The sequence below is a fragment of the Hylaeus volcanicus genome, chromosome 2 (genome assembly GCF_026283585.1).
Source record: "Hylaeus volcanicus isolate JK05 chromosome 2, UHH_iyHylVolc1.0_haploid, whole genome shotgun sequence".
Lineage (NCBI taxonomy): Eukaryota > Metazoa > Arthropoda > Insecta > Hymenoptera > Colletidae > Hylaeus > Hylaeus volcanicus.
Window position 1 is genome coordinate 29,475,230 of NC_071977.1, and position 27,078 is coordinate 29,502,307.

The following is a 27,078-nucleotide window of genomic DNA, read 5'->3' on the forward strand; positions in this document are numbered from 1 at the left end:
CTTCCGGAATTATGTATGTAGCCAATGATGTCGTGGAGAAAGCTGCAGAACCACTATCCAGAGGTACACTTTCACTTCTCTTATACTCGCGTTGTTATTGAAACAATTCTTCTTTGACATTTGCTACGCTTATGGTATTGCCAAGAAATGTAAACGTAACACGAAATTACTTTTAAGATTTATTCCATTTCTGTTGCTAAACATACCGAACAAGAAAATAAGTCAAGGGTATGAAAAGTTTTGCAAAGTTACACTTTCGTTTTACTTTCACCTCCGCGCAAACCAATCTCGACGCTCCCCTCCACTTTCCTTAAATCTATTAGGAAAGTAATTACGTAAGACTTCGAGATTGAATGAGTTTTCATTTGTTTTGCGCTGATGCAAACACTTAGTAGGACACACTCTTCAAATAAAAAATCCTGAAAACGTCATTTATCGTATAATCATACCGAATGGCAAGTATCTCGTTTATAGATGTTTTGTAATGAGTGACAATGTTTATACATTACTAATAAAGAACTTAAAAAGTATTTATTTTGTTTACCAAGGTACAAATTTCAAAACTATGCGAACATAATTATTAAAGATTTTGATCCGTTTCAGCTTTCTTCGCTTAGTGAATTTATATGTATACGTATGTACGATAGTTATCACTAGTGCATTGTCTTGCATTGAGACCGTATTACAAGTACACGTCTCACGTACTATCTGTAGAATGAACATTGATCGATTCTTTGATACACTTTAATTTAAGAACTTAAATCGTTATTAGAAATATATTTGGATACTATCAAAACGAACGATGGAATGAGATGTTCCGTGTTAGTAACTACATTATATAATTAATATCGATTTTTTTTAGTTGAAAAGAGATTGTTATGTACAAGTTAAAAGCGACAATGAAATTCTTTTCGTACAATAGAATTACGAAAAATTATTCGTGCACAAGTTCACACATATTACATTATTATCACTGTACCACCAAAGATTTACATCTTGGAAGTACATTATCGAACCGTTTGTTGGCGGTTTAAACGAGTCAATGCAAGAAAATGTACCGTTCTCATAACTGAATCGGCATACCACAAATGAGAAAGCTTTCCATAGAATCAACATGATTTTTGTATTTTCCAGTGTGCTTTATCTTCAGTGCGTAGGTGATCCTCTTCATTTTCTGTAACATAACAAAAGAAATATTGTTTGCGTCAGAAAAGATGACGAATCGACAAACTCTTGGTAGAAATTTTGATACGAATTTATAGATACCTGGATTTCTTTGATCCTCTATCGTTTCTTTCGGAGCTGTCATCGCGAGATCGTTTCTTACTGCTCGAAGAAGAATGACTTGATCTGTGTTTGTCGTGCCTGTCGTGTCGGTCGCTCTTCTTGGGACTAAACAGAAAGGAAACTCAAATGTTACATGGTCAAGTGGATAAATATTTCTGTTAATCACCTGTGTTTGGACGATTTGGAAGGAGACACTTTCTTGTGTGATCCCCCACTCCGTGATCGATCCGATCTTTAATCAATGGAGCATTGTCTCAACACAATTTAACAGTAAAATTATATCGTTCTGAACTTATGGTTTAAAAACCTGAACTGCGTTAAAAAATTATCTTTACCTGTGCTTATCCGACGACGATGATTTTTTGTCTTTACTGCTGGATGAAGATTTATGTTTGTCTTTACTACTAGAAGAACTCTTGTGCTTTGAATTATGCCTGTCCTTTGACGGTGAAGATGAGTGCTTCCGACCAGATTTCTTCTTTTTGCTGGAATTGTAATCATCCTGGAACTGATCGTCTGCTCTTTCTTTGTCTTCCTCAGCTGCTTCCCGTTCCAAATCTGACCAATCTTTGCCAGACTCTTCGGAACTGCCCAATTCCTCTCCTTCGCTGTCCGAGTCTTCCGAAGCCTCAGAGTATTCCGAATCATCATCAGATTCCTCTTCGCTGTCGAAGTCCGACGGCTCGTACGCATCATCCACTTCTTCGTCTTCGTCTTCCACTTCCTCATTTTCAGCATCGCTCTCTGGATCCAGGAAGGTCCATCCTCCATTATCGAAGAAACCTACAGGATCGTCTGTAATTGTCTTCATTATCTTTGTCCAATTCAAAGATTGTACACCTTCCGTGTATCTAATGTCGCAGGAATTCAACCATTCCTTCACATGATCCAGCATGTTCATAGGAATAGCGTTCAGTACCGCAACTTTTCTATGGTAATCTTTAAAGACAAAGATCATATCAAAATTTTTCAAATGAAATTGTACTCTTTCAAAATGAACCAGTTCAACGTCCTCTAACGTGATAACAAATGGGGGCCATTCGGTGAGATTAACCAAACATCCACTGGTGGGTTGCAGAAGGACGGTACTTCTAAATGGAGCCCCAGGGAATCCTAACTCTCGGAATGGAGTATCAAATTCAATTTCTTGCTTGGTCATACTTTCAACCTTCTCACAGAAACTTTTAAACGCTGTTTTCAATTTGTGCCTAAGTTCTCGTTCCGACTGTTCGGCAGCCAGATCGTCGCGGTCGTGCATATGTTGATGTTTTCCTAAATCTGTCGTAATCTCACCAACTTCTGTATAAAACTGTACATCCACGTGTTTCTTTTTACCAAACATTATTGCATGTTTTAAGTGAAAATGAAGTAATATTATCATTTCACCATCGCATGGTTGGAAAAAGGCGTTCTTAATATTATTGTAAAGAATATCAACTTTGTCTCCTCTAACAGAGGTGTAACGAAATCCGTTCACATGAGCCTCTAAACCTCCTGTCATCCTTTTTGAGACTATATTTGGTCGAATGTATAAGTCTTTCAGTTTTGGATTACCCTTATTTTGCGATAATATTAAAGTATCCTGCTTCACAAGATCTTCCTTTTCCCTTTCTTCTGCTTCCCTATTTTTAAATTTCTTTTGGACTTCTTTGATCAATCTGAAGGCTGTATTTAAATTAGACGATGGTGCTGAAATTTCACCAGGTTCTTTGGTGTTCGTACTTCGATATGTTACTTCTTTAACAAACGTGGCATCGGGCTGTGGGTAAGTCCCACCTTCGTTACGTCCCATTGTGGCACCAGGGTGAAAGAAATTTATTCTGAGATACGTGTAATCTCCTTCGACGGACTGAGAAATATTTTTGATCGTAGATATGTGGAAAGGTACAGGAATACCAAAAATGGGCAAAATTACAGTCTCGTACTTTTTGTCTACATATAACTTTAGTTCTTTCACTTCTGGTTCTCGAGGCATATGACTTAGACTTTTGTATGATACCGTTGATTTTCGTATTTTTTCTTGTTCCTTTCCACCAGACTGTTGAGCCAATCGAGCCTTTGCGACTTCGTTCAATTGTTGCGCAAGTTCCTTTTGATGCTGTTTTCTTTTCTCCTCCGAACTGTGTTCCGTTCTTAATTTGGATTCTATTACCGCTGTTCTTTTTCCACGTCCGAGAATTGGTTCCGGTTTAGGTTCATTTTCCTTTCCACTTCCTTCTTCCTCTTCCTCCTCTTCATCTTTTACGAATATTCCGACATTTTTCAACTTTTTCTTCGACGGCGTAAAATTTGTAGCAGGTTGTCCCTAAAATATGTGAAATATTCAACGTCACAACCTTCATTTATTAGTATATTTAAAAAGTTTCAAATACCCGAGTACAATAAAAAGTAGTACCTCGTTAACCATGACGGTGTCACCGACGAAGAGGGCATAGACTTTCCCTTCTTTTTCTGTAGCCTCCGAATTTATGAGATTCGACAATCCAACGTTAACGTTGAATACCATGCCCTTTTTAATTGACGCGTGAGTTTTTGGACCGATAAGTAAGGAACTTTCTCTAAATTCAATACCCATTGCAAATCCAAAGTTTTTGGTCAAATGATCCAACATTTCCGGTTTTTCATCTTTTACATATTTGACACCTGCTTCATACACTTCGCTTATTTTCACTCCAGACACCAGATTTTTTAGAATCTCCTCTTCTAATTGTAAAAGAAAGTTATAATTATCCTAAAACAAAGGATAAATGTTGTTGCTACCTATGTAAGAGTACTACACAATTACAGACGATATTTACCTCGATCGTTTTAGTGGGATTCACTAATAATGTTCTGACTATATTAGAACAATAAGACTTGTACCGGGCTCCAAGCGAACAAACAATGACACCAAAATGCAAAGTATTCTTATCGCTAACAACGCTGAATTTCAAAGAATAGTTTCCACCGCTCTGTATTATCGCAGGATAACACATGTCTACTTGAGTAACATCAACGCCGGTTACATACTTCTTATTAGTTATAGCTGCATCAACACCTTCCGCGAGCTTTGAATGCTTAACTTTCTGAATAAACATAGATATAAAATATACTCAATTTTCGCACATAGACAATAGAAATTTAAAAAATGAAATTACAGAATTCGCTTACTTTATCGGAATCTATAATTTCCATTATCTGATCCTTAAGGTACTTTGTAAAAACGTCCGCGGACACTAAACACGCCTTCTTTATGGTAAGAATTTCAGCATCCTCTTTTGGACACATTACGTATGCAGCTGCAGCACTTACATCAACCTAAAATGTTCAATATTCATTGTAAAACAATGGTCTTATTTTTAATTATGCTATACTACAAAAATTTCAACATACAGTATCAAAAGATTCTGATTTCAGAGCAGCTCTCCATGCATCCATAAAGGCACCTGGATAATTTTCTTTTGAAAAGACACCTAATGTTTTACCCTTTTTACTCTCCTTCATAATCTCAATGAGTTTGGCAAAATTGCCTTTATCTTCGTCGTTCTTAGAAAAAACAAAACAAACAAATTTAACAATTACAAATGATTGTAAAAAGTAATAAGAAAGTTTTGCAAAGCGTTAGAGAACACATACTCTGTCTCTCACAAGCAGTTTTACAGGAGGTACTCCGGTTTCTTCTGACTTCTGATTTTCAAGCTTTCTTAAAAACTCGATTTTTTTCTTGCTAGCCAAAAAGTTAACTGATTCCTCTGCCAAGATCATTATAGTATCAGTAAGTTCATAACTGAGCAGCCAGGTCTGAAATAAAAATCGATATTAATTTCTTTGATTCTAAACACTAGAGTAGTTCCATTTTTTTAAGCTGATTATTAAATACTATACAAATGTAGTATCAAAGTCTTAGTTTTTTGAATACAGAGAACCCCTTTGAATTACTAGAATTCTTTGTCATTCTATTGGTGCTTAACAGTTTTCTCTTAGTTACATAATTGAAGTCTAATCCTCAATTTATACTTTACAGAACTGTTTCAACTTTCTTCCATAGGCTATGCTAAGAAAATATACAAGCTAATCATACAAGGCGTAAAAGTTGAAGAATTTCAACTTTTTGAAATTATAAAAATTAGGTTAAGTAACTGTTTTTAGCTACAGAGCACACAATAGAACAGGAACTTTAAGTATTGGTGTACGCTACAAGAGAAAAATCGTCGCTTACTTGCAACGCCGTTGATTTGCTATAAACGATATCCTCGTCTGTGCCCACGGCCGAGACGAGACAATCCATTTTACTGAAACTGTCATCTGTACCAACTTCTCCATCCTATCCAACAGAAAAAGCAGTTATTCCGATTGCCTAACAATTACATGTATCGTTAACGACGAAATAAATTGTCAGAATTCCTTACCTTCCATGCGGCATAAAGACGCTTCATACGCCGAAAGAATGTGTCTTTGTCAACGGATACGTTTGCCATAGTTTCTTGTTTTCAACGCGTTGCTGTGAAATTATCACGACATAAAATTATCAGAAACCTTCCCGGCGTAAACGATAACGAACAAAACATTCAGACGACGCAAAATGCTTGAGTATTATCACATTTTCCTTGATGTTCCTTACAAAATACGCGGTAGTATTACAACTGGTCGCTCGTTGTGGAGATGGCGGGATTTATAACCAAACCGCAACTGAAATCCACAAACTACAGGCCACGCGGCGGGAACGTTTTGATGCGGCGTGGTCAGTTGACGATCAAAGAAAACTGCTAGCAATACCTACCGATCGAATATGGAACTAACGTGAACGTTAGGGCACGTTCGCACCATGTAAACAAGTGGCGCGAACAGTAATTGTTATCATATAAACAGGGCCGGTTTTAGCAATATTGACGCCCCGGGCAAGATTATCGTGGTGACCAGTGATGGACATTCGTGGGATTTTTCCTTCGAGGTATTCCTTTCTGCGCATGCGTAAGCTGACGTCACAGCTACATGTCTGCTACCATACATGTATCCGAACCGCCAGAGGAGGTGCATTTAAGGAGCCTGTGCAATTTTTACCCTTTTTTAACGGACAAATTAAGTACAAGAGTGTTAGTGTTCGTAAGTGTAATATTATGGAAAATTAAAAAAAAAATGGATAATGAACCGCAGCCGTGCACGTCAGGAATCATCGAGGAAAAGAGGAGGACATTATATTTTGTTCCTTACTGGGATCCAATGGTACCCTGAATTCTAAGTAAGTGTATACAGCAGTGAGGACTGCAACGCTTGATCCAATGCGCATGATCAGGAAAAATCCCACGAATGTCCATCACTGTTGGCGCCCCGTCAGGGGTATATACAGGGTATCCCAAAAATGTTGGAGATCTTTGAAAGGGGTGGTTCGGGAGGTGATTTGAAACAACTTTTTCTTTAGCGAAAATGTTGTCCGAGGCTTCGTTAAGGAGATATTAAGAGAAAGGCCCCGACCAATCAGAGCGCGAGGATGCCGATGGAGCGGCCGCGGAAGCGTAGGCTACGCGCTCTGATTGGTCAGTGTTTTCCGTTAATATCTTTTCAACGAAACCTCAGACAATACAGACTAAGGAAAAAGTTGTTTCAAATCACCTCTCGAACCACCTCTTTCAAGGTGTTACAACATTTTTAGGGCACCCTATATACCGGTATAATCGTATACTAGAGATACCGGTCTGTGACGCCCCCAAAAATCTGGCGCCCCGGGCAATTGCCCGACCGCGCCCCCCCTAACTTGGGCCCTGCATATAAACATATTTTGATTTCTCTACTCAGATATTTAAGAATTTTATTCATAAAAGATCTATAATTATCCCTTTAGCTATGTTAATCTATTTATGTTAAAGTATAGATAAAAGAGTTTGACAGTAGGTGACTATCCTGGACTATCCTATAACTGTTTGCCTATTCTATAGCTTTATTTCAAAATGAAATATTATTACTTTCATTTACTAAATACGATAACCTATGTTACAAAAAAGAACCTCGATCGTGGTAACTAAATTTTATTTACTCTATGACTGATATTAATCACATGTACACATACATATACACGTTTAGCATGTGTACGTACGCGTATGCAGTGAAGTTCTTTATCAGGGCGTCGAACGAATATTACTTCGAACGAGTATTTGATCTTTATGATATAACACCGTGAAAAACAATTATTTCCGAATAATGGTACGGCTAGTTATCCACGCGTACGCGTTCTACTAACGGTCGCCGCGAAATTGCGAAAGAACTTCGAGTGTAATTCATTGACAGCGTTCCCGTGTTCGTGCCGATTTATTAGAATGTTACCTTATATGTTGCTGAACAAGTGAAAGAAGTGCAGTTTTACACAATTACACATGTTTAATACGACGAACCGCAGCGAAGCAATTCGTAAATTTATGTCGAATAACATCGATGCGTCCTGTTTCCATCGGGGTAATGTTCTCAACCGTTAAAGTGCTAATATGCCGACATAAAAAATAATGAAAAAGGCTTTGAAGAGGAAAAAACTCTCTGGAAACTTTCGATACGATTGGGGAGGATTACTTTTCTTGATGTTTTAGTAAATTCAATTATCGCTAGTGCTAACAAACGTAACCGGTTGTTCTTCTGTCAACTGTGCAAGAACACCTGTGAAAGCGGTATTGGAAGTACTGCAACGGATCATGAATGTAAGTGTAGATTTTACAGTGCATGTTTAATGCAACTGTGAGGCAATCGTTTTGTTGCATAGGAATAATTATTTACCGAAACATATTTGGTATACGTATGTAAGTTAACGTTATTACCATTAACACCATAAAAATTCCGGTATCGTTTTATAAACATTTTGCTCCTTGCGATATATAACGCTTATTAAATAATCTCGATTTCCATCGAAACGTTTAAAACAATTTTTGTTCATTTATTCCCGCAAAAATCACATCACGTTTCATTTTTGCTGTCAAACCTGTTTATAAGTATTGTAACATGCTTTGCAGCATGATGGAATAATAAATAATGTGTAAATTAAGCAAACGCAATTTTAATTAAATTGGATTAATTTTATAAAGAAATAACGAAACTGTTTTAAATTTTATTTTTGGAGTCTGTTGCGAAGTATTCTAATGTATTGGCATTCAAACGTTCCTTTTGCTTCTTTTATGTAAACTATTTTCAGAATGCCCCGTTCTACATTATTCTGGCACACAGTAGACATGAACTTGCTTATGTAACTGACGTTAGATTACTGACCCAATGAATTTATTTTCAATGACACAGACTGAATGTAATTACACTTTAAAAAGTGATTTTTGATTAATCTGTGAAGTTGCACGAAAAACAAATTTATTTGTTTTAAATGTTTCTCAAAATTGACAATATGAATCTTGACATAACCTTGCAGCTGTAATTAGCGAATCAGCCATCTAAGCAAAGAACTTATTGTATATAAATTTACATTAATACAAATATTTAGATGTTTTACCATTTGCACATTATCTGTTTTATTCGATGCAAAAAATGTTTACACCTATTTTTCAATATACTCTGGTTATTATACTTAACTGTTTTTCATAAAAATGTTTCATATAGGTGGTCAGCATAGCAGAGAGGTGGTGTCGGGAAGGTGGTTGACACGCCTTCAAATTTTTGAGATGATCGAAAGTGTATCGCGCAGAGCGTTGAGTGGCTCCAGTGGGAGCTACCACGTTCGTGGTGCTGAGTTAGCAAGGAATCGTAGATTGAAATCTTTATCCGCAACTGTTGTGTTTCTGGATGACACTCAACACACGTTTCAGCTAGATGTGAGTTAATAAAATAAACTTTTAAAACAGGAAAGGATATTTTCTGTTATTGTTTACAACATATATCCCTTAAAAATATTCTAGAAACGAGCAAAAGGTCAAGCATTATTGGATTTGGTATTCCAACATTTAGAACTCGTTGAAAAAGATTATTTTGGTCTACAATATGCTGAAAATGGGGCCACTGCATGCACATATTCGCCCGATATAATGGTAAAATCTCTCTATCTGTAAAACAGTTTGTTTCATTAATTAAATACCAATATAATTGTGTTAATGTTTTAGAGATGGTTGGACCCTACTAAACCAGTGAAGAAGCAGATAAGAAGTAAGGGTAAAGATCATATTTAATTAAACCGTTTATCTTAATAGAAACAAATAAATTTATTAGAAGGGCGAACGATATTTATTGTTTTAGGTGGGCAATTCTACTTTAGAGTAAAATTTTATGTATCCGATCCTAGTAAATTACAGGAAGAATATACTAGATACCAATTTTATTTACAAATACGAAGAGATATTCTACAAGGCAAACTTCAGTTACCGCCAAGTACAGCATGTCTTATTGCCAGCTATACAGTTCAATGTAAGGACATCGATGTATTGATATTCGTTTAATCATAAGCACAATTTACGATATCATAATTTTGTATAATATAATTACAGCTGAGTTAGGTGATTATCACCCCGAGGAACATGGTCCAGGATATCTTTCCAGGTTACAATTAATACCAGGTCAGACAGAAGAAATGGAAAAAAAAATAGCCGAACTACATAAACTTCATAAGTATGGAGAAGTTGCGCATATAAATATTAATTATTTATATTTTATCAATTATAAACTATTTACATATTTTCAGGGGACAACTACCAGCTGATGCAGAATTCAATTTTTTAGATCATGCAAAAAGATTAGATATGTATGGAGTGGAATTGCATAAAGCTAGAGTATGTATTCACATTAAAATATTTCCTGTAAATATTGAATGCTTCTGTTTTATCTCAATTTTCTTTACCCATTTTTTTACAGGACTCAATGAATAAAGAAATACAATTAGGTGTAACGTCCATAGGTTTAGTAGTATTTCAAAATGGAATGAAAATCAATGTGTTCTCATGGTCAAAAATAGTTAAAATTTCGTTTAAACGAAAACAGTTTTTTATTCAATTGAGAAGAGAGCAGGTATTTAGAACATCTAATGTCTATAATTTTTAAAAATAAACATGTAAGATTCGGCTCAGATATAGAAAAGATTGTATTGCAGTCGGAAAATTACGATACATTACTGGGTTTCAACATGCAAACATATCGTAGTTCCAAAAACTTATGGAAGGCATGCGTGGAACATCACACATTTTTCAGACTTCACAGTCCCAAAATGAGGCCGAGACGTTTTCCGCTTACTTTAAGTAGTAGATTTACATATTCAGGACGTACAGAGTTTCAAACAGTCGAGGATGGAAAACATAGAGCAAGAGTAGAGAGAACATTCATACGGTAACGATAGCTTGTTTAATTTTCCGATAGCCCGTTGAGACAATCTCCTAGCGACTACAATAATTTAAATCTTAGGTCCCCCAGTAAAAGATTGGTACATGGAGTCACATCAGGTCCAATTATAGAAGAGAAAGGAAAATTAGGTATGCCTCCTGGAAGACCTCCTAGGCCATACGACAATAAAGTTCAATCTCTCGGATCTCGTGAACCTCGTCAAGCTTGGGGCGAGGGCAATCCTAGCGATGAGTTAGTTGAAAATATTTTTTTCAACTTATACTTCTTTGAAAGTATTTTTAAGTCATTATTTTTGTCCCATAGCGAAGGTGGTTTTTTATCTCTTCGAGAAGAAATAACGGGTTCACATACGCAAGGCAATGCATTTTCTCCTGTACTAGGTTCTAGAGTTTTAAGTTACGCGGACGATGACACAACTGCGGAAAGAAATATTTACGATCTTCCTGATTATAGCGAACCCACAAGTTCACCCGCTCCTCAGGTATTTTCGCGTTCAATCTTTTTATTTTCATTAACATTATTTCAATGTAATAACATTATTTCAATAATATCAAATGTGTCCACTTATAGATAGTTGAAGATGGATTAGTAACGATAACCTTAACACCAGACGAACAAGGCCGATTCGGATTTAACGTGAAAGGTGGTTTAGATCTTGACATGCCTATTTTAGTTTCGAGAGTAGCTCCGAATACACCTGCCGACCGTTGTTATCCAAAATTAAACGAAGGAGATCAGGTATTGTTTGAACGACTCGCAACGAAGACGTTCTTAATTGGTTACTCGAGCAGCTGTCACGTAAATAAATTTTTATTATATTTCTGTTGGACAAATAGGTAGTTTACATTAATGGTATAGACGTGAGTGGCTTACTGCATGAACATGTAGTAAATCTGATTCGTCAGTCTCGCGATTCGGGTTCTGGTGAGCTGACGTTAACTGTTAGGCCGAATGCTTTATACAATGCACTAGCTGGTACCGATGAAACCTCCGAAGAAGAACCTCCGTATAGGTATGACATTTAATTACAAACAGAATGACAGTAACTATGATACAGGCCATACTAAACTTTGCTTTCTTCAAATTACGAGATATGTACCAGATGTGCCTCATGCTACTATTGGATCGGATGCATTAGCACAGTCAATGTTGCTTCTTGCCGATGGTCTCGCAAGCGGTGCTTTAATTGCACAATACGAACAATTGTATAGGAAAAATCCTGAGCTCACTTCCCTCGAATCTAAGAAACCAGAAAATCAGAGCAAAAATCGTTATCGAGATATCTCACCTTGTAAGTATGACGAAAAAGAGTCTAAGAAATTTGTATTGATAACAACTTAATGAACTGTATTGTATAATGTTTAGACGATGTCACTCGGGTAATACTGATGGGCTCCGCAAACGGCGATTACATCAATGCCAATTATGTAAACATGGAGATACCAGGATCGGGTATTATTAACAGATACATTGCCACTCAAGGACCTTTGTCTTCTACCGTTGCTGATTTCTGGCAGATGGTTCTAGAGGCAGGCAGCACCCTAGTTGTAATGCTAACAACTTTGGTTGAACGTGGCCGAGCGAAATGCCATCAATATTGGCCTGCGCTCAATGAAACCCTTACATTACGAAATCTTACTCTCACATCTACGGTGGAAAACGTTGAAGACACCTTTATATTTCGGGAGTTCATACTGCGTGATATTAATGTATGCAACATTTTGTTAGAAACACGTTAAACGCCAAGTCTATTTTACTTGAGTTCATTACTCGTCCCTATGCATTTCAGACTGGCGAAGAAAGAGATATAACGCATATGCAGTACTGTAGTTGGCCAGATCATGGAGTTCCCAGTGATTGGCGACAATTTACAACCTTCACTGAAAGAGTACGGGCAGCTCGAACAGGGATAGTAGAACCTGGCGTTGTTCATTGTTCTGCTGGAATTGGTAGAACAGGTGTTTTAGTGTTAATGGAAACAGCACTGTGTCTTATCGAAGCAAATCAACCAGTGTACCCGTTAGACATTGTGCGATCTATGAGAGATCAAAGAGCGATGATGATACAAAATGCTGTAAGTTGAATTTTTGAACGATATATTCGATCAAAATTTGAATAGATGCTATAACTTTGTTAACTTTTTTTTATAGAGTCAGTACAGATTCGTGTGCGAAGCAGTCCACAAAGCTTACAGCGAAGGCATAGCTAAACCACTTCCTGAATTCAGTAGGTGAAAGAAACACAAACTGAAACGCATTGTAATTACCATTTTTCTTACATTTTACTAAAACATCACATCACTAGAGGATAATTTTATACTCGGACAATAATATGCACATATATTATTGATTAGTAACAAAGATATATACTATTTAAAATAGGTATTTTCTATCCTTTTGCGAATCTATTTTTCATCTAGAAACTTAATTATCGAGAAAATATAACTTTTCGCTCCTCCGATTTGAGGAGGGTTTTTCAAGATTTCTCTTTTAATTTATATGATGTTCTGGTGAATTAAGTTTACTAACTTATGTTTAAGTTGAACATATAAATGTCAAAGTATTATTTAAAACAATTTTTTTTATTATACTTTAACTGTTATTACAGATTTTGATTTCCATATATGAAATAAGTTAAAGAGGTACGAAAAGTTAAATTCCAAACGTTATTAATGTTCTTCTTAAATTGTGAAAATCAATTCTTTCCGTCAGCAATGCTAACAATGTAATTTTCGAATCCTTAAAGGTATTTACACATTTTGAAATGAGCAAATCAATTGTAAATCTTGTTGGACCGTATTTAATTATTTCAGAAAATCAAAAGTGCTCGCATAACATAAAAAAAATATTTCAACTTCTAACGATTCGTCCCTATTTTTAACGTACAATTAGACATGATACACTACTTATAGCAATGATAACAATTTCTAATAACGTATATACAGTGTACAGTTTAGTTTTTATTAAAAAAAGCAAAAACAAAAAAAATAAACAAAAAATAAAGCGTCTCTAAATCTACGCTCATTTTACGTGTAAAAGTACAAGTTTAACGTGCGTAGTAAAGAAAACTGTTTAAGGAGGAAATACTATGGTGTTCTAATATTAAACAAAGTTCAAATTATTTTGAAATAAGATCAATATAAATTAAAAACGATGACGAATTTCGATGTTCTCGTTTCAGTAACTGTTTGATAAAATAGTAAATCGAGAGCGATGAAAAATGTACTACACGAAGTACTCCATCGCGAAAAGATGCCTCTTTCAGAATCATTAACGTCCTTTAAACCTTCTAATAATGTTAACAAAGCGCACTATTTTCTTATACCTGTACCATGTGTTCTACTTTCCGCCCATTTTTGTGTCTTGCATATACAACGTCTACAAAAATTATGAAGTTACATCATTCATTTTGTAATGTTTAAAATTTGTCATAAACTTATCTTTCACGCACAAAAACATAATCTTTAAGTGGAAAGGACACATAATGACAAAAATTGAACAAAAAATCTGTTATAGAACATTTATACAAATACAAAGTCGATTCACTTTGGCAATGATTCAAATAAAATCGTGACATGTCTCGTTTATGTATATATGTATATATATACATTGTAATCCTTTGCGGTTCTATAAAGTATTAATTATTGATAAATAACTACTTTTATTTATGTAGGTTTAATTATAAAAATGTTGACAAATTACATAAGATAAAAATTGGCTAGAAACCACAAATACGAAATATATTTCTTGAGAATTTTCATTAATTTATCGTTCTGATTGATAGGATAATCGAATTTAACGAGGTAGAGAATATAGATATATAAGTCCAAAAGACCATTCTTCGAATACACAAAATTGGACTGCAAAGGGTCACTACTTTGTTGTTAAATATTTTCGATAATAAATAATTAAAGATTGGGTGAATCTGTTAGGCATATCATAACAGTAGACAGGACTGTAAAGGCGCAATATCATTTTGATACTCTTCATGTTATCGATAATAACATTTATCTAAATTATTGACAATAGTGCCTTCTACATGTGCATCCAAATCGTAGTTACAAAGCGAGAATGTATAACTGTTATACTTTAACAGTTTCACTCGATGCAGTTTTCTTTACAGTCTCATTTTACATTAACATCGAATTTCTGTATATTTTTTGTATAATTGTCCATAATTTCTTTTTTTTTATAATTTATCTGTCAACAATTATGTAAATATATATACATTTCATTCAATTCCTATTTCATGAACCATGTTTTCATATAAATTGCGTAATTATTTATTTACAATTACTATTGTGTTAATAGAAAAGTAACACCGTATGTAATAACAGTTTTAAGTGTTATTATTAGTTTATAATTCAAACTGCTTTCGACAAATGAACATAAGCATAGAAATGTTAAATTGATTGAGTAGCATTTTTGTTATTATATTACAGTGTATTTGCAATATAGAACACTGCACTCGTTTTGAAGAAATACAAATAGGTATAAAGTAAAGATGTAATCAAAAGAAATAGAAAGATTCTGTAAAATTCAGAATTAATATTTTAGAATATAGTTTCTACACGATAGGTGCAAAATACAGTGATATACATGAAATAGAACAAAAACGTAATGTGTTTTGTTATGTTTTTCTTGTAATTTTCATGCAAAACAGTAATAATATTCTTAAAAAAATTGTTACTGTATTTACATTGCATTTTGAAAGAACATATACATGTATGCCATATAGTATTCATTTGATACAATTGATCCAAAAGAATTTTTTCCTACCGCGTATATGTACATAAAAATAGTACAAAGAATATTAAATAGTTGATCGAGATATTAAGAAACTATATTCATCGATATTCAGCTATGTACGTGCCAAACGATAGCACCCCAAGCAAATGCTAATTATAAATAAAGTGCCACAAATCTTCAGAATACAGTCAGTAGTTGTCTAGTCTCGTTACTAATTTGTACTTCTACAATATAAAATAAAAGCATTTTATAATAATTCAGTGTTCAATCATTTTCCTCTTACTGTTTCATCGCTTACAACATTAACGTGTACTTTGATACATTAATAATTATTATAATTAAAATTATTGAAATTCCATAATTAATTTTATATTCTTAACGATGTTGACATTTTAATAACGGCAAGTATAAATATTTTACAATATATCACAATTGGTGCGTATAAATTATTAGTCATATATTGTGCTTATTATAATTGAACAACATATTATTAACATTTTCTTTTGTACAAAACAGTAATTCATATATAGATCCGTTACGTTATTGAAGCCGCTGAAGTTGCAATTTACAAGACGATTTACAAGTTAAAAAGAAAGGTCCTTCTTGTCCGGGAATGTATGTTGATGGAATAATATTATACGTTCCAGCTGGCACATCATCTAATTCAAGATAAACAAAACCCGACCTAGGATATTTATGTAATTAGTACATTTTCCATCTATATATTGCTGCATACATGCGTTCTATATAATACCTGAATGGACCCGAGGTTTTCATTTTGAATGCACCGGGTGCATCAGCGTCATTTAATACAACTGACATAATATTGAAACCAATTTGATATTGCTTTGGCCCTTTCAATATAATCAATACATAATTATTGTTATTTGAACTTTCTAACACTAATTGGTATCGCGGATTATTTTCATATGTTTCATGATTACTGCATCCGCCAGCTGTAATACCTTTCCACTGACCATCAGTGACCTAAAAGATTATTATTATTACTGTAAAAGAAATATTAAACAGTAAATATATTTGCATAGAGTGTGAAAATTGTATACCTCCTTTTCGTATTTATACAAATTCGGTATCTTGCGTAACGTGAATGGGCATGTACCATACGCACGTAAAGTATAGTATATTGTATTCGTTTTTTCATACTGTGATACGACTAGAGTATATCGAGTATTACTTTCGGTATTTAGCTTTATTTTGCAAAGATAGTGTGGACTATTTATTCTTACACCACCGATGTACGGTGCCGGGTCATCTGTATGATCGAATGTTTATGTATGATCGAATTATTTTTTATCAATATATTACAGTCAAATTATTTTACTTACGAGGATAGTATACTCTTTTTCCATCATTCTGATAAACTAATACTGTTATATATTCTTGATTTTGTCGAAAATCAGCGATGTCTGTAATATGTCTCGTGAGGAGGATCCATACCACTCCTGTAACATTGCTTTGTACTTCCAGTAAAAATTGAGGATTATCGCCGATATTATATCCATCTTTTACTGGGCCTATTCCTGCATTCCACATTCTGCAACAAGTGTTTACGCTCGTAAGAATAAAGAATTCATCAGTTTAAAAGAGATTGAAGATTTTCCAACTTACTGATGAATACAATATGTATAGTTAAATAGACCTGGGTTCCAATTCAAATAAAAGACATCGAAAAAGGTACATATACTGTCATAATCAATCCAGAATATACCATTATCAAATTGGGACGCAGAATCTGGGTCATAATTTAATGTTTCTTTTAATTCATTAGTCCAATGTACAGCATCGAGTTCGGAATAATTTCCTTTCCATCGCAAGTGCGACCAAGGATTTTTAAGTTGCAGTAATTTTTCTCCCTGTGTAAATGTTTTATAAATTGTTCATTCTTTACTCTGTTTTATTGTATTCATAAATTCGTGCTCACATTTATCTTTCTAACATCAAGAACAGCGTACGCGTGAGTCTGCACCAGACCTGTTCTATCAGCATCTGAATCGGATAATTCTCCAGTAGCTACTGTTACCAACACATCTCCTTTGTGTAATCGCGCTAATAAAATATTAAATAAACTGTCTTTATTAAAATCTGGATCATCTGGCCTATTAACCCATCGCTCGGGTATCCAACCAGTTAAAGCATGTAAATCTATATTCTAAAAAAAAATATATTATTGCATAAACATTTTCTATTTTTGTATTAGCAGTATACTTATATCGTATAAAAATGAATTTACACTATTTGAGCCAGGAAAATCATAACCACCCATTACTTTCATGTATGCCTTCTCAAGTAACGAGATCCACAGCTCTCCGTGATTGCTAGAGTAGGAACAAAGTAATTGGTTGTATCTGCTTACAGGCAATAAATCATCTATTATAACTTTGCGTGGAACACCGTTAATGTGTAGTTTCACCATGTACTTTCCTAGTATAAAATACTCACGATTTAATTTCTACTAAAGTTCTAGAGAAATTACACGTATCCAAAAATCTTTATGAGTCGAAATAATTGAACTCTTACCAAATGGATTGTAAATCGGTTCCTTATTCCTATTCTTTGGATAAATAATAGACGTGATTAATCTACGGCCAAATCTTTTTTCATACTGGGCGCTAACAGCAAGCGAGGCGACAAAGGAGCAATCGGAAACAACCTGAAATTAAACATTGGTGTACCGAAAAGTATTAGCAAGAAGAAATACAAATTAACAAGAAAACTGCCAGCTTTTGTTACTAACAGTCTGCTTTATACTGTAGTAATCAACATGGTGACCCATAACCATTTTCGGCTCGGAAAATAATTCTTCTGGTCGACACCACCTTGCAAAATCAGGCTTTTGTTTTGGCGCTAATTCTAGTAAACCATCTTTGTCGGTGAACGGAATGGCGTACTGAAATTTTTCTCTAAGATCGATACTCATAAAAGGTACGAATTCATGTTCATTAATATGAGAACTATGAAGTAAAACTCTTTTCTCCTCGTCCGTATAATTACTATTATTACCAGTTACTTTCAAGTGTGCACTACTCCCACGATGAAGAGGTGGTCGAGTTTGTCTTCCTGAAAATTATTAAAAGGAATGATTAGTTTTGTTATGGCTATCAACATGGGTATCTTTATTACCTATGTTACTAGTACTTGTGGATGTTGTTGTCGAAGATGATTCTTTATCCATATCCATATCTAAATTTGTTTCTGGTACAGGAGGCAATTGGGAAAGTGATTTAATAATATTAGTGTCTTCCTTTTTAAACCCTTTTAGAGTTTCTGCTCTATCAAGAGCAAGTCGAACAAGAGCAGTCACTTTTCCTTTCATTTCAGAGTCTGTACTTTTCTGTAATTATAATATTAAAGATTATTTCCAATATTCCATATACCAAATTTATATGAAGTTAAAAAATCATTTTACATACAACATTAAGTCCAAGTTCAGCAGCATCTGTGTATAATTTCACAGCTACATCTTTTAATCCAGCTTCATCTGCATCTTGGGCTTGGTTTATAAGAAACTTACACCTCTGTAACTCAGACTGATGCATGGTCTGTGCTTTATGATGCTTCTGCTCTTCTTCTTCAACTGTAAGATTTTGATAATATCATTTATTCTACTCACTGTTTGACATTCTGTTACTATGTATAATTTTCATTGAAATCACAAACTTACTAAGAGATCGTATGGTCGATATTCTTTCCTCGTATTCTGCAAGTTTCTGATTGTATACAGGATCTTGTAATTTGGTGAGGCATTGTATAGCAACATTGTAATAATACAAAGCTTGTCTATATTGACTTTTACTATCAAATTGTACAGCTTTTCTGGCTGCATTTTGAGCATCTTCCAAGGTCATTTTGTAAATTTAATAAAAGTAAGCTATAGCTCCTACCTTTTCTGATATTTGCACCCAATAAAATTTAACTAATCTTTACTATTTGACAAATTTTAGTTTATTTATATTGCGTGAGTCGCTTTCAGTTTTATTTAAATACAATTTAATACTCAATCATTCCGTTATACCTCGTTGATCGATACTTTTTCCTTGCACATATTTACAATATTTCCAAAAAAACTAGACGCCTTATAATTTTTGACATGTATACTTAAATAATTAAACTGTATAAGCTTAAAATTATCATTGTGCTTTTACGATACATATTATAGGTTAGGTGTCACGCTCTGATATCCATTACGATTATTACATTGGACAACTTTGGATTACATATTACTAATCAAACATCAGAGATATCTGTAATGTAGTAATTCACATAAGATTAGAGAAAATATTTAAATTATATGTTGTGGTTTTGAATTTATTTCAAACATAGGAATCTATGTACAATTCTATTTAGATCTCGCTTAAAATCTAACATCGATCGAAGAATTAATTAAATATTAAATATGTATTTGGACGTCAATGATAGAGGAAAATAATAGGTAATATATTGATTTATTGCTTAATATACAAATACATCTAATGTAAATACAAGTATAATATCTAATTTACTTAGAAATATTTAATTTTTATGTTACATTACATACATACACAAGTAACATCTTGTTACCATAGTATAAATATATTTTCAATTAAAATAGAAGATTTATTTACAATGAATAATTACATTTTTATGAGTAATCATTTCAGTTTTTAAGGAAAAAAATCAATGTACATAAGTAAGTTGATTAAGTAATTAAAATTTTGCAATTTTATTCTTTAAAAATCTTATTTAATAATATACTAGTGTGTGTTTACATTATCAACATTTGATGAATGGCTATATGTAATGTGTCAAGTAACACCAGGTACATGAATTAGAATTGCTTTCTAAGTTCCTTCATTTTTACTTGGTGGATTGTAGAATGAAATTTTAACATCTTGCCTATGGACAAAATTTGAATGTATAGTTTACAGAAATAAAAGAAAGTTATTTATACATTACCTCTCTGTGGGATCATCATTTGTGTCATTTGCATCTGTTAGAATGCCAATTTCATATACCACTGCTTTTATGACATATCTAGAATACAAAAAAAATATTCTTCAAAGTAAATGAACTACCATTGTAGTGTTGAAAATTTTACAAATTGCAATTTTCTTACAAATTATCATCAACCGTATCATTTGTTGAATTGTTTGTTAATATGGCAGCTGTTGTACTATAATCTGTATCTGACATAGGCAATGTTACACTTAATTGCACAGATATGTACAATAGAACTAATATCGAGAACATTACTCGAAAAGTTTTAAAGTCTTGTTGGATTTCACTATTACACAACATTTTCAGCAGTACTTCTCATTTCCGAATGGCTACTTTTATAGCATACAGTACTGCTTTATTAGCACCATTCCCCCTTTCTAACTTACAGGTGTAACGTATGTCATTATATATATTTTCATCTTGTTCATAAGTGGGAACGGAAAATTTACAATGGGGAAGTCCTAGTAAACAATCTACATAGCTAGAATACTTCAGAGGTATATAGAATGTAACATTTAATAAATGTAACTTGTGTGTTTATAAAATAAACTTAGAAAGTATTAACATTTATGATTTTCGATTTAATGATAGTTGGTATAAAAAACATTAAAAATATGGATATGTTTATCTAAAGATATATATGTATATGTATTGGTCAAAGTACATGGAATATTTTCCTGGTGAGCTGCAATGTATTATAAGCTTCTGTACTTATCAAGTTAGTACATAGATGTGAATAAAGTGGTTTATGCGACTCACTTTATAGATACACAGATATTTTAAAACAGGATAGTGTGAGCACTTGGCATACTATTTTTAAATTATCAAAGAACTTGAATAAATATTTTTGCAATGTGATAAAAGGTAAAATTAGAAGTTGTTACAAAGTTTACCTTAGTTGAAGATTGTCCAATAAAAACAATGATATAAAATCAATACAATTTGTACACAGCATACTTATTTTTGAGCTGATAATGATATAAATATCTGGTTTTTTTTAGCGAATGAGATATTGTTGATAATATTTCGATGTACTTTTTTTAAAATTAATATTTTAAGCGAAACAACTTATCATAATCCATTTTACCTTGTCCATCATCATTAGCTATCCCATAATTTATGTAATAATACTGTTATTACTTTAATTTGATATTTCTATATACCGTGCATTAACAATAGTTTTACTTCAATTATTATGATTATTTTTCCCAAATTACTCCATTTTATCAACGGAAAAATTCTGTTTAACATCCGCGCCGTTCAAATTCAATTAAACGAGTTTTTTAAACTGTTACAGTTTCTCTTGCGAGTTCCCGCTATTTTTTATGAAATGATTAGCCATCTAACGGTGAATATACCAAACTATTTTCGGAGTTTAGTCAGCGCCTTTATCGGGAAAACGCCCAAGTTTATTCTAGGACAGTTCATAGTTTTTCCGCTAGATGGCGCTATTTTTAAGGTTTTTACCGACGTGTGTTGGTACATTACCATCATGTCGGTAAAAACCCTAAAAATAGCGCCATCTAGCAGTAAAAATAGGAACTATTCCAGGACAAACTTGGGCGTTTTCCCGATAGAGGCGCTGACCATACTCCGGTTTTAGTTCGACCTTTTAACCGCGAGATGGCGATACCGTAACTTTTTCCGTTTGGAGTCTATCAGAGGAGCTAGTGCTACAACTTTGCATGTCGCATTTGTGAGAATACGTTATTTCATATTTTGTGGTGATTTGTTATTATTTATCACTTTACCATGAGTAATTACGTACCAAATGAAATGGAGCAAGAACGAAAATATGCAGGTGATTTATCAGTTGCCGATTCTGCGTCGTCATCTAGGAATATGAGTTTTCGACAAATGCAGGGAATGACTGAACGAATAACCGAGACGGTAAATTTATATATTTAGAATTACTATGAATTAAGTGTAGTTTTCTACCAGTTAATGCAAATTATTTATAATCAGATGTAATAAATATTGTTAAACTGTAGTTTCAGAGATTACCACCAGAAACTCGAGAAGCCTACAAAAACTGCATGCAAAGTGATGCCATTTACAAGTCTGCTCTCCCTTATGGATTAACAGTGGCAGGTGTATCCTATGTTGTATCTTCTACACTTAAATTTGGACAGTTTGGACATGTGATGACAGCCATTATGGGTTTAGTAGGATACACCCTTGGGAGATTAAAATATTCTGTAGTATGCTTAGAGAAACATGCACCTAGTATCTTCCAGTTGATCAAACGTGAAAAGTTTGTTCAAAAAGGGTATTATTTATTTTCTATAAATGAATAAAACTTTTTGTTATTTGTAGAACAATTTAATGTGTTTTTAGAGGTATGTTACATGACAGCTTTGATCAAGAAAGTGTGCTGTCCGAATCATTCGGCAACACAAAAGAGAATGCCTTGACATGGAACACTTACGATACTTCTGGCAATAGTAAGTTTGGTTGGAGGAAAAGTAATAGTTGCTCTAACTTTCAAGTTCATTAATTTTGTTCCAAGGCAGTGAATTCGTTACTACAAGTAATGATCTAGGAGAAGAGTTATCAACAGATGTACCAATTAATCTTAAACCGCATACAACTTATGAAGATTTACGGAGACAGAACAGAGCAGAGTACTATAAAAAATATCACGGGTATAATCTATTTTAAACGATTAAATAAAAAAAAGATGCGTTCTTTGTAGTAGTTACTTAAAACTTATGTTACTATACATAAATCTTCTATTGTAGATGTTTACAAAATAAATTTTGTTTTTAGTCATGGACCCACGCAAAGAGATCGACCAGTACAAGACATAGAACTTTTGGAAGATACAACTTTTCAATCAGAGACCAGGGACACCATTTGGAGTTGAAGTAAATGGTATGCGTTCGATGAGCAAATGTTAGAATTTGAACATAACGGCTTCGTACAATGTATTACATTTTGATAATAAATTTCGAAGACAGTTTTAAGGTGGTACAAAATGTAGTAACGTAATTAGTTACTACTTTGTGGTAGAACAAGGAAACAGCTCAAACGAGTAAAAGTATCTAAAAGATGGTTGAACCAATAGGAGAACGTTTATTACAGATTCATGAGAGCAGAGCACAGTGTACGAGTGCACAATGTTATATGTATGTTGTGACAACTATGGTGTCATCTTACTATCACCTTGACGTGCCCAACAGAATTTCATTTCCCTTTCATAAGAGCGTTGCCGACGTCTCTTCCCTATACTTAACGTGCGTTAGCTGGCCGATAATTGCTATTCGGTATTTGCTATATTCTCCTATCGGCAATTGAATCGGCACGAACGCTCTTACATTCATACTTTTCTATGCGCACGAGCATACGCGTAATAGCCAGTTTTGATCCTGATATTGTACTTGGTTAAAGTCACTTTTATTTTTCATTATCAATGCACGCACGAAACAAATCGCATTTTTGTTTTTGCGATCTGTGATGGAAACGGTCGTTTAGAAGTCGAAAGTTAGGTAGTTTCATCCCTTAACTTGATCTATTGGACAGAAATGTTTTAGGTAGTTTCTACTTAAACCCGCCTGACAGACAAGTGAATCAGCGCACGTAGTTACACCATACGTATGATTCAGAAATCGTAATGGTAGATAGAATTAAAGATGTACCCGGCATCGCATTTGCAATTCGAAAGAAGGCGATAAGCCTACACTCGTACCTATCATTATGCTAATTTCTACGTGTATTCTCTCACTCTTGTTCGCTTTTTGCAATATTATTACGTCATCATTTGGACCCGATGCGCGTGATAATTAACGATGATTTACCTATACCCAGCGATCATCGACCGAACGATACGATACAATTCGATTATCGTTAAACGCATCCCTATTTTTAGTTATTTCGTTTCTGTTGTGGCTGTGGAAGATCGTCAAATATTTTACGACCGTTTCCCTTTGCCTGAAATGTAAAGGGTTGCACGTTCACTGATATTAAGCATATGATTTCAACTTTCGATCGGTTTCAAGGATATCGGTAGCGCGAATATTCTCCGAGGATTTGCGCGGCGACGAACTCGCGCGGAATAGCGTAAAGAGGGTCGCTAGCAGTCAGCCATTGGCTATCGAAGCCGACCAATGGGCGAGTACTTCCATTCATAAGTTGCGCTGCTTCCGTCTTGATAGTGGGGGGTTGCCTGTGATGCAACTCGAATTCTAGCTACTACTTAAATAGTTGCTACCACGACCCCACCGCAGTGGCTTTTGACACGCTAGTCGTTCCAGTACCTAGCCGTACAATTTTCCGTTCCTCTGTTTCCTCGCTCTACTTTGGTCGTGCTACCCTTACATCTATGCCAGACTCCCTTTTCATCCGACAGCGATACGCTGTCACTTTCTCTCGCTGGTTTCCCACAGAGCCATATCTTCTAAACATTGATAACGATTACGAGGACATAGTACGAGGACAGCCTGTGTTTAATTTCTAATAGATGCCCGAGGAAAGCTTACCAATGATTATTGGTAGCAGTTTATCAATTTCAGATAAAAAATCACAGTCTGAAGTATGCGTATCGCTGAGAAAGCAAACATTTTATGATATATTTTTGTTGTTTCAGGTAAGAGAACTGGAGAGTATAATAAAGAATTTATTGGTGCTCTAAGATATGGACAAGAGAGCGTGACGTATACCTACCCTAAAGAAATCCACGATCCTTCGAAGATGTTGGAACACCGTTATAAATTTGTAATCAATAAAAGGACAGATTTTGTATCGAAACGAACGAGAACCACGCCTTAAAGGTTGAAGTTTGCGAGTTGAAAGGGCAACATGCCTTGTAAGGGGTGGGTCGGGCCGGATCGGAGCGAAACATCCCTGAGACCGTCGCGTTACGTTTCACGCGCCCGCTTAAATGATCGCGCGTAGAAAGGGGAGTCATGCAGGTGCAGGTCATGTGAAATATTTGCACTTTGTCGTAATTTGCGTAACCCGTTGCATATATAATAAATCCGCAAAGCTAAAGCGCCACGATAGAAAATCGTTTCACAATCTAAAGAGAAAGGGAATCTCTGGCTCCGTGGGAGGGGAGAGATTCGAGATGCTTGTTGCCGCATATATTACACACAAATACGTCGCGCTTCGTTGTACTCCGAATTCAACCAGAATCGCGATCGCGATCGTTTACGTTCGGCTTCCATTTAACCCCTCCGTATCCGATGATTAAGATCCATGTAACCATCGAATCGATCGTAACATTCTTTGACAGAGCTAGGCATCCAGATTCACGCATCTGAAAATGTTAAAGGTTACAAATATTCTATTAGGTGGACTGGAAAGTAATGTCGTTTTTTGCAATTTTAAATACTTATTTGTCACTCATCAGCTCATCGATTTTCACCGATCCGGTATTCATAATTTGCGCACTAGATAACAAAAGGCTGTTGATAACGAGGGCGATTAATTGAAAATAGAAATATATTAAAAACTTGTTTGAACTTGATATAAAAGAAACGATATTACTTTCAAGTCCACCTAATATATTTTGTTGACATAGCAACGATGCTTGAAGCTCGTTCCCAGTAAGTCAGGTTTCTACATTGTTGCTCTCGGCGACGATCGAGCGATTTGAACGGTTCGAAAATTAATCATCGGGGGTTTACGACGATGGCGCGTTCGTTTCTCGTTTCTTCGAGCTGTTCGATCGTCCTACTGTTTAGCATACTTTAGAAATTGCGGCCGTAAAATTGTCCGTGATCAACAGCAAAAAGTCACCTCCGCGCGGGTGATCGCGAGCGGAACGAGAGACGAGACGTTAGTCGTAGTAAGGTGACGTCAGACAAGCGTTGGCGGAATAGCTATGGCCGTTCCCGTTGTTCAAGAGGAAGATCGGGAGAAGAAAATGTTGCGAACGAGACGGAGACGGAAGCTCGCGGTTGCAAGCGAAACGGGACCCGATAGAACAGGATGATCTTTCCGTCGCGCGTTTCGGGCACGGAGGCTCGATCGAACATGAAATCGGGTTCGATGGCCGTCGACAGCAGGACCGACGACGACCTTTTGTTTTGGTTGCATTTACTCGCGCGGGAAGATTGCAAAGGACGCTATTCGACGTCGATGTTGGCTTCATCTCTAAGCGATTCGGTAATTGCGAAATCGATCACCTCAAGTTACTCGTAAACTGATTGTTACAGTTGGTGTAGAAAGTGTTCGTGCACCGATCATTTTCCGAAAAACTACATGAAATTGTAATTTATTAACTTATTTTTTATTATCGATGATATTCTACGTACTCTTGGAAATCTCTAGAATAGACAAAGTACAAAAAAATTAGTTATTTATATAGAGCAACGAGATTTAAATTAACTAAATGTTGACGTTATTCGGGATGAAATTTTTGTCCATTTTCCTATTTACCGGAAAATTTCGTGCTTTCTAATTTGTACAAAGCGATAAAGCGATTTGTTTTCTTGTTAATTTCGCAAACTATATAAACTAATAATTGTTGTTTGGACTATATCTACTCTAGATTTCCGAGAATATGTAGAAAATCATTGATTATAAAAAAAGAAGTTAATAAACTAAAACTTCATACGAAACTTTTTGAGAAATTGATCGGTGTACGAATACGTTCTACACCCACTGTATATGAAAAGATGTTACGAGCAAAAGTTGTACGGCGTCAAAGAGGGTACGTATCGAAGTAATCGGTAAGGTCACCTCCAGATATTTTCACGGAATACCCCGAAGTTTCCGAGAAGATTCCTTTACCTTTAATCCTATGCCTGTACCGGTC

The 27,078-nt window shown here is 34.8% G+C and overlaps 5 protein-coding genes across 9 annotated transcripts; 2 read left to right on the forward strand and 3 right to left on the reverse strand.

The window, feature by feature from the left end:
• Positions 1-166: 166 nt before the first annotated feature.
• Positions 167-5,999, reverse strand: LOC128884886 (FACT complex subunit spt16). 2 transcript variants are annotated; one of them, XM_054138551.1, is made up of 11 exons: positions 5,676-5,999; positions 5,486-5,590; positions 4,903-5,067; positions 4,660-4,812; positions 4,438-4,584; positions 4,086-4,352; positions 3,683-4,018; positions 1,623-3,592; positions 1,454-1,519; positions 1,267-1,392; positions 167-1,174 (listed from the first exon to the last, which is right to left on the reverse strand). In XM_054138551.1, the coding sequence occupies exons 1-11, from the start codon at positions 5,742-5,744 to the stop codon at positions 1,168-1,170; spliced, it is 3,411 nt and encodes a 1,136-aa protein (XP_053994526.1). In that variant the 5' UTR covers positions 5,745-5,999; the 3' UTR covers positions 167-1,167. The 2 variants fall into 2 exon arrangements, with proteins under 2 accessions (XP_053994526.1, XP_053994528.1); XM_054138553.1 differs by lacking the exon at positions 1,454-1,519 and having other exon boundaries at positions 5,676-5,998.
• A 2,469-nt stretch (positions 6,000-8,468) lies between these two features.
• On the forward strand, positions 8,469-15,612 carry LOC128884888 (tyrosine-protein phosphatase non-receptor type 4). Of its 2 annotated transcripts, none has more exons than XM_054138554.1 (17): positions 8,469-8,545; positions 8,851-9,062; positions 9,147-9,275; positions 9,348-9,396; positions 9,481-9,648; positions 9,729-9,849; positions 9,923-10,010; positions 10,093-10,245; positions 10,328-10,560; positions 10,636-10,806; positions 10,879-11,056; positions 11,146-11,313; positions 11,412-11,587; positions 11,667-11,866; positions 11,941-12,284; positions 12,365-12,649; positions 12,726-15,612. In XM_054138554.1, the coding sequence occupies exons 1-17, from the start codon at positions 8,515-8,517 to the stop codon at positions 12,807-12,809; spliced, it is 2,790 nt and encodes a 929-aa protein (XP_053994529.1). In that variant the 5' UTR covers positions 8,469-8,514; the 3' UTR covers positions 12,810-15,612. The 2 variants fall into 2 exon arrangements, with proteins under 2 accessions (XP_053994529.1, XP_053994530.1); XM_054138555.1 differs by having other exon boundaries at positions 9,348-9,390.
• A 151-nt stretch (positions 15,613-15,763) lies between these two features.
• On the reverse strand, positions 15,764-19,720 carry LOC128884889 (calpain-7-like). The gene is made up of 12 exons (XM_054138556.1): positions 19,006-19,720; positions 18,755-18,918; positions 18,465-18,675; positions 18,079-18,401; positions 17,862-17,994; positions 17,575-17,765; positions 17,266-17,493; positions 16,953-17,197; positions 16,670-16,878; positions 16,388-16,596; positions 16,078-16,310; positions 15,764-16,008 (listed from the first exon to the last, which is right to left on the reverse strand). Exons 1-12 carry the CDS (start codon positions 19,187-19,189, stop codon positions 15,864-15,866), a joined length of 2,475 nt encoding a protein of 824 aa, XP_053994531.1. The 5' UTR covers positions 19,190-19,720; the 3' UTR covers positions 15,764-15,863.
• A 321-nt stretch (positions 19,721-20,041) lies between these two features.
• On the reverse strand, positions 20,042-20,633 carry LOC128884890 (uncharacterized). Its single transcript, XM_054138557.1, has 3 exons — positions 20,437-20,633; positions 20,277-20,354; positions 20,042-20,216 (listed from the first exon to the last, which is right to left on the reverse strand). Exons 1-3 carry the CDS (start codon positions 20,616-20,618, stop codon positions 20,162-20,164), a joined length of 315 nt encoding a protein of 104 aa, XP_053994532.1. The 5' UTR covers positions 20,619-20,633; the 3' UTR covers positions 20,042-20,161.
• A 1,318-nt stretch (positions 20,634-21,951) lies between these two features.
• On the forward strand, positions 21,952-25,063 carry LOC128884942 (OCIA domain-containing protein 1). Of its 3 annotated transcripts, XM_054138652.1 has the most exons (6): positions 21,953-22,208; positions 22,310-22,587; positions 22,656-22,762; positions 22,828-22,963; positions 23,088-23,192; positions 24,904-25,063. In XM_054138652.1, exons 1-5 carry the CDS (start codon positions 22,071-22,073, stop codon positions 23,182-23,184), a joined length of 756 nt encoding a protein of 251 aa, XP_053994627.1. In that variant the 5' UTR covers positions 21,953-22,070; the 3' UTR covers positions 23,185-23,192; positions 24,904-25,063. The 3 variants fall into 3 exon arrangements, with proteins under 3 accessions (XP_053994629.1, XP_053994627.1, XP_053994626.1); XM_054138654.1 differs by lacking the exon at positions 24,904-25,063 and having other exon boundaries at positions 21,952-22,208; positions 22,310-22,572; positions 23,088-23,287; XM_054138651.1 differs by lacking the exon at positions 24,904-25,063 and having other exon boundaries at positions 23,088-23,287.
• Positions 25,064-27,078: the final 2,015 nt, after the last annotated feature.